At 34.7% G+C, this 7,695-nt stretch overlaps 1 protein-coding gene across 1 annotated transcript; it reads right to left on the reverse strand.

The window, feature by feature from the left end:
• LOC109336339 (protein decapping 5-like) lies at window positions 334-5,337 on the reverse strand. Its single transcript, XM_019572871.1, has 8 exons — window positions 5,086-5,337; window positions 3,285-3,385; window positions 3,055-3,126; window positions 2,054-2,977; window positions 1,525-1,596; window positions 1,120-1,314; window positions 910-1,020; window positions 334-830 (listed from the first exon to the last, which is right to left on the reverse strand). Exons 1-8 carry the CDS (start codon window positions 5,240-5,242, stop codon window positions 702-704), a joined length of 1,761 nt encoding a protein of 586 aa, XP_019428416.1. The 5' UTR covers window positions 5,243-5,337; the 3' UTR covers window positions 334-701.

The following is a 7,695-nucleotide window of genomic DNA, read 5'->3' on the forward strand; positions in this document are numbered from 1 at the left end:
TCAGAAGTCAAGTCAAAACAAACTGAAATGTCTGGAAGAATTAATTGACCAAGTAAGCTCTTGTCACGACTAACCGACCAGAACTAATTAGCTTTTACTTCTTATAGTGCTCCCCAACAAGTAATATCTCCATTGTTTCAGAACGGTAATGGTCAACCCCATGTAAGAATACAAGGATGATTGATTCAATACCGAGACTCCCACCCGGAGTTTGAAGAGGTTCAATGTATACAACCTTACCCTAAGAGTAAAAAAAACTACTTCCAAGATTTGAACCTGTTTTGCTAATGCAGGAAGGCACACTCTCAAGTAAAGATAGATGGAACAACTTTAAAAACAAAAACTGTCACTGGCATTTATAATGCAAATAATACTACAGAAAATATCCAATAGACAGCTTGCAAATTTCTTACATACATAACCAAGATACTGCAATAAACTAGTCTAAGTTTCAGCCTTGCTGATATGAAATAAAAAGGAAATGGTGTAGAAAGGTCTTTCCACCAAACAAGGTTCCTTTCGGTAATGAGTGGCAAGGCAACATCATGATAAGAAAAAATGTCCTACTTATTCTATGACCAAGCAGAAATAGATAAAACATAAGTTTGAAACATATAGCCTCAAATAAAGCTAAGCCGCTTTAGTGGGTGGCTAGTTCCTCACCACCACAACTTAATGAAACACTTGACTGTCCCTGCCACCTAACCACGACCACCGCGGCCCCTTCCTCTTCCACCATAGCCATACCCTCTTCCATAATAACCACCTCGAGCACGTCCGCCACGCCATGGACCACGACCACCACGGTGCCTTGAAAATTCACCAAACGTCTGCACCACAAATCAGCAAATGAACTGAGAAGTGAAAACATTATCCCCCAATATGAGGTCAAAACAAGATATACATTACCTCAGTATCCATCTTAATTTGCTCAGAATATCTGATCCTTCCATTTTGCGAATCACGGTCAAGTGCATTGGAAGAGAGTGAGTCAAAGAAATCATCCTTATTGTAGACAGGCTATAGAAACCAAGAAAACCAGAGTCATAAATTGTAACAAATATATATTACATAAATATTTGACTGCATCAAGTTACATACAGAATGGTAAACCGTTACCTTAGCATCCAATTTTAATACATAACCATCCCCATCATCTTGACTGCCATCTTCATCACTCGCAATTTCTTCCCCGTCTCTGTCTTTTGAATTTTGGCTTTTACCTAGATGACCCCACACTTCATCTTTGTTAAATTTCTCATTCATTGCCATGAAATCAAAGTCTTCAGTGAATCTTGCAACCGGGCGCATACCCTGCAAAGCATAAATTCAAATTGTCAAAAGCTTAAGTCCTCAACTGAATCATTACAATCTCAAATTTTCCTGTTAAAAGTTTCAACTTGGCAACAGAAAATATATAATAGTAATAATACTGATATTCTAACAAGTTCTTAGGTTCTGTAAGTATACAAGGGGGGAAAGTTCCCATCTTGGTCTTAAATGAAAAAGTAAAAAGAGCATTACCCCAGCTCCTCTTCCTCTTCCTCGTCCCCTGTAGCTGTAGCCATGATGAGTTTGGGCAGGAGCTCCACCAGGCTGAAGAAAGTAAAACCAATGTCAAGAAGAGTCCTTAATGAAAAGACAAGATAATAAAATATAATTTAGTATGAAAAATACCATACTTGCAGACACACAGTCTTTGTATGAATGATATAGGGATAAATTGATTTAATAATAAATATAAGAACATACGGCAGTTTTCCAATTAAACTATAGACCAATAAGCCCTAATCCTACTTTAAAATCTTCCTGAAAAAACATAGAGTAATGGAGCAGAGGGGAAGAATTAAAGAACTTCCACAAATTCCTGATTTGATAAAGAACTTCCACAAATTCTTGTAGCTGAGAATAAAGCTTAATCTAATAACTAAATATTATGAGAAGATACTCCAGTCAATTTACAAGAGTCCAGTCTCCATAAGGCTAACCATTTATAACCAAAATCAGTGTCTTTGTGCAGGCATAAAAAAGATAAATAGCAAGAGAAAAGTACCCTGTGCTTGGGCCGTGAATTTTCTGGCAATGGCAGTATTGGTGGTTGAGTTTCAGCAGAAACCAGCACAGATGCCTCTGATGGCAATCTTGATGATACCTGAATCACTTCAACATCCCTATGAGGTGTTTGTAAAGGCTGAGATGATAATAAAGCTGGCCCAGACTGCAATAATTGACCTGGGGTTACCAGGGAAGGGGCTGGTGTTTCTGTATTAATAGAGTTTGATGATCCAATGGTTGCAGGAGTCAGCTGGGATACAGTCTGATAAGGCAAACTTGTACCTGAAATGGCGTTAGGTTTGTTGACTGATGGAACTACAGCGCCTATATCAGGACTACCATTGGAAAAAGAAGTCAACAATGGTAAGTTAGAAGATACAGAGACTGCTGAAAGCGAACCAGTAGGTGCTTTGTTGGGTACTGATACTGGCAAAGCTTCAGGAGCTAAAGTAACAGAAGGTGCTGGAGGCAAAGTTAATGGAAGATTTGACGGTGGTACAGGAGTAGATACACTGGGGGAACTAGTACTCACAGGGAGCAAAGATGCTGGGATATCCGGCAAATGCGAAGGTCCAGTAGGTAAAGAGGGATTAAAATTGGAAAACTGCATTGGCTGCTGCATGGGTGAAGGCATTGATAAGCCATGTGGTGGTCGAAGCAAAGATTGCTGCTGTAACTGAGGAAGCCCATTTGGGGCACCATAGTATCCTTGCCAATACATTGGCATGGCAAGCCCACCACCATTTGCATTTGGGGCAGGCAGAGAAGCTCCCCATGACCCTCCAGGTTGATACAAAGACAAGGGTGCTTGAAAATTTGACCCATGGAGTCCGAGTTGTGCGTCATGAGAACCATGACCTGTCAAAGGCCCACTTACAGCTGGTAAGCTTGAAGTTGTGGTCACTGGGCGAGAATACTGAGACTGCAAGGAAATTCAACAAATTAGAATGTCATTAATTTAATTTGATGCATTATGTATCGAAGAAGTTACTCATCAACCTGGATAATAGCTGGATCAGTGTTTACTGGTGGAGTAGGATGAACAGGTGGAGAAGATTTAACCTGTAAATCCTGCAGGAAGGATTTTAAAAGATGTTCAGTTGATTACAGAAATCATTCAAAGCCCTCATGCAATAACATTTAAAGAAAGTAGGTGTCTTGTTAACAAAACAGGCACCACCACATTAGCTATTTTGAAAATGTACTTGTATATTTTCCATATTTAATACCTTGATGTCAGTACCGCGGAACAGTATATACTCGTACACCTTGTCACCTGGAGGAATTTGTGGACCATCCTTTTTCCTTCCTTCGGTTCCAAAAGATCTCACTGACACACAAAAACAAAAGTATTACTCCACCAAGCTAGCTTTTGATAGCAAACAGCTAACGAAAATGCCTTTAGCAACTTATGAGTTTGGTTTGATTCTGATTTCATAAATGAAAACTGAAAACCAAACTGAATCAAACAATTTTAATTGCTTACAATTTTTTGAACTGGTTTGGAACCAACTATGAGTTTGCTTTGATTTCAATTATGACAACTGAAAACCAAACTGCACTCATGGATTATAATTTATTTCAGCTTTCTAGGTTCAGTTCAACTTGACTTGATTAGGAACAACCCTACATGTGATTTGGTTTGGTCCAATTAATTTATTCCCAAACACCTTTTCTTTATAATAAAAATCCAACTTGTCACTTCCTGCTCACATGACGAACAACACCAACTGTTGCGACAAGGTTTTCCTGTTGCTTTTATCTTAAATAAAATTAGAAAAACCAAGCAAAGGAGACTTGTACAACGCTTAGAGTTGCCATCATGTGAGTCGGAGGTCACGGGACAGGAATCCTCTATAAATGAGTTTGATTTGATTTTCAAAAATTAAACTCAAAAACTTAAATGAACCAATTGACTTTAATTGCATACAATTTTTTTTATTTGACTTAGTAGGTTTAGTTTGGCTTAACTGATTTGGATACTCAATGCCTCACTTGTGACCTGGTTGTCACGTGTTCTAATCATGAAAACAGACTCTCAAAGCATGGGGGTAAGGCTGCATAGCTCCAATCAGCCCTTGACCCCACAACGGTGGAGTGACTTGTACACTGGGCCACCTTTTTAGTAAAATTCTATGAAAGCTCTTTCCTTTTGTTTTTTGAATACGCATGCCAATTTTTTTTAATGAAATCGGTGGGTCACTTATTATTCTTTCCAAATTGTTAACCATCCATTGGAGAAAAACAATGTGGACCATTTCAACTCCTTAATGGTTACTTTAATATTATCCATTCCCTTTATGTTTCTTTCTTCCGGAAAAATTGGCAGTCTAAACATTCTAAGGATTTTAATGTGAATTTGAATATGAGAGTTGTTATATCTGCTGCCATTGGTTTGTTTTGACTGCTCTAGAAGCTTCTTATAATCTGTCTTGGCTTATAGGGTTTTCATATGTGATTCCTCCATTGTTCTGTGCGATTCTCACCGGTTGATAATTAGGGTTTAATGATTAGGGAGCAAACTCAAACTGAAACCCTAATTACAACCAGTGACAATCACACGGAACAATGAAAGAATAACAACTGAAAAAACCATTGACCAAGGATAGGCACTTAGGCAGCAAATAGCAAAGCTTTCAGATCCAAATTTACATTCCGGAAAGACATGCACAAAACATAATAAAACCTATATGACACCAAAATTATTATTAATTTTAACCATCTTTTGAACAAAAAAACCTAGTAAACTACCAACGGAAACCACATCCAACAAAAAAAACACAATACAGAAACCAAAACAGCATATAGGTAAAAACACAACGGCAATATTATGATATCAAACTCTTCAAAATTCAACAAATTCTACAGAAAAAATAACCAACACCCATTTCAGCATTTCAACAAAATCCCTTAAAAATTTAAGAGATTAAAATAAAAATCAAATTTTTACCGTAAAATTGAAAGATCTGAGACAAATTGAGTGGAAAACAAAGGAAACCGAAATATAAAAACAGGGAAAAAGAAGAATACCATTACGGAGACCGATACTGGATTCGTCGGTGTTGATGTTGTAAAGAACACCTTCGTATCTGATCTCACTCTTTGAGGTTAAGCTGATCAAGCAACCAATGTAGGAATCGGCAGCAGAACTCGACGAACGAGAAGCGTTGTCTGAAGAAGAAGCCATTAGATTTGGAATTATAAAACCATACACTGTTTTAGGGTTCTATCAGTTTTTGGTAGGATGTGTTTGAAAGAGACTGTTTGTGAGAGACAAGAGAACGGGTTATATTATAGAGAGGAACAAAAATATCCACTAACATATTTTCATATTATTAAAATTTCTAGTGGTTAACAAGGGTGCAATTCCTATGAATGATATTTGTTAAGAAGAATGACATTTTGTGCCTATCTTCAATATTATTTTATGTTATTAATTATTTATTTTTTATCTATTTTATTTTAGAGAATGAAAATGTTTTTTATAATCGATGTACTTTATTTATAATTTTTTGTATTTATTATAATATCCAATTTAATGTGAGATGAGTGGTTATTATATTAATAGTGGTTACATAAGATTATATGTTTTTTTTAGAAATTAAAAAATGTTAAGAGTAAAATAGGAAATTAAAACTAACTCATGGTAGTATTTACATATATCACACTTTATATCATATTAGGGTTGTCAGTGAACCGAACCAACTTGATATTCGTTCGAAACTCGATTCGTTATTTAGGTCGATAAATTTGGTTCATGAACCAAATGACCTAAACTTGAGCTATAAATTGACCTCATTAAATAAACGAACCAAACTTGAGTTGGATATAATTTGACTCGTTGGGTTCATAAGTTGGCTCGATATATATATATATATAAAATCTAATTTTTATGTTTGTTATGAAACACACATTATTTTTTTTATATTTATTGTTATCATATTTATATATACTAGTGCGGCCGACAGGCACGATGCATCTTCCAACCCACATTTTTACTTTCTATTGTCAAATATTTAAGTTTTATAATATTTCATAATCTGAATAAAGGGACATGGACTCTTCAGAAGGCTCAGGTTTAATAACAGAATCTGAATCAGTAGCTTTAGGTATAGGGATTCCGGTTCTAACTAAACAATAAGGTAATGGGGTAGAAGAACTTCCGGAAGCGGTAACACGTTTGAACCTACTTCTTTTTTTTACGATCGATTTCTCTTTATTTCCTTTTTGGCTAGTCTACCTACTTGCCCGACTCACCGGTACTATTGGAGCCTTCCTGACTGTAGTAGCTATAGTAGTTGTAGTAGGAATAGTCGCCAAATAGACTGAATTAGTCTGAGTGCCATAATAGGATTCCCTTCGTCACCTTCCCTTTGCCCCTTCACTGCTGACAGCAAGCATTCCTGGGGCAAGTAATCTGTCAAAGAATAGACAAGAGAAGTTGCATCCTCCTGGTGGAAGGTGCAGATTCCATAAATTATCAGCTGTGGGAATAACCTCAGCCTTTTTTAAGTTTAAGAAGAATGGGTTCTTAGTAATTTTTGTTGGATGCACTTTATATTATGTTTTTTATTTTAATTATCAAATTAATGTGAGAGGGTGATGAATATATTGGTGGTTACATATATTTATAGGTTTTTTTGTAGAAATTAAAAGTATTAAGACAAAATAGGGCGAAAATTATACCATAGTGGTAATTACCTCATGTTTTTCTTTTATGTATAGTATAGATATAGATATATAGTATAGAAGTATAAATATATAACAAAAAGAAAATTTTCAATGAAATTACATAGATATAGATATATCAACTAAAATATATTCAATGAAAAGATATCATACTTTATATCATATTAGTGTGTTGACATTTTGTGTTTATCAGTCCACATTTTATGGTATTAAGTATTTGGTTTTAATATATTACATTTTAGGAGAATTTTAATATACTTTCATGTTATAACATTCAAGTTAAGGTGAGAGATGGTTAATGTGTTGGTGGTGGTTACCTAAAATTATATAGTTTTTTATAAAAATTGAATAATATTAAGTGCAAAACATGAAAGTTGAAATTACATTATAGTAGTAGTTATACAATGTTTTACCTTTATATAGTAATAGCGTATCGGCAGTCACTCTGTGTCTGTCGACCCGCATTTTTACATTTAGTATTAAATATTTAATTTTTATATATTTCATTTTAGAGAATTATATCACTTTTAAAAATGAATTGTGATATTATTAAAAAATACATTGGTAGTTTGATATATTTAGTGAATGTAACTTCTTCTAACCTTCATTTATATTTTTTATTGTATGGAATATATTGTAAGGGCAAAATAGGTAAGTGAAAATTATGCCATTTGGATAGTTATAATATGTTTTGGCTCTATATATAGTATAGAAGTATAGATATACAACAAAAATATATCACACTTTATATCATACTAGCGTGTTGATCGGCACTCCATGCCGATCGACCTGCATTCGTATTTTTTCTGATATCAGCTTTATGTTATACTATTTAAGAAAAATAATGTAAATATAAAAATGTAATATATGAACTCAATAGAGAGTAAAAATATAAATAAGAGAGTGTATGGAAGATTAATAATATATTAATATAAAAAATAAAAGCAATGA

Source organism: Lupinus angustifolius, chromosome LG20, assembly GCF_001865875.1.
Source record: "Lupinus angustifolius cultivar Tanjil chromosome LG20, LupAngTanjil_v1.0, whole genome shotgun sequence".
NCBI classification, from domain to species: domain Eukaryota; kingdom Viridiplantae; phylum Streptophyta; class Magnoliopsida; order Fabales; family Fabaceae; genus Lupinus; species Lupinus angustifolius.

Excerpts from the sequence above, each read along its gene's own strand:
- LOC109336339 (XM_019572871.1), bottom strand. The coding sequence starts at position 5,242 with ATGGCTTCTTCTTCAGACAACGCTTCTCGTTCGTCGAGTTCTGCTGCC. Across the intron at positions 3,386-5,085 it reads CAGTATCGGTCTCCGTAATG|TGAGATCTTTTGGAACCGAA; the intron begins GTATTCTTCTTT and ends TTTGTGTGTCAG. Across the intron at positions 2,978-3,054 it reads CTGATCCAGCTATTATCCAG|TCTCAGTATTCTCGCCCAGT; the intron begins GTTGATGAGTAA and ends ATTTCCTTGCAG.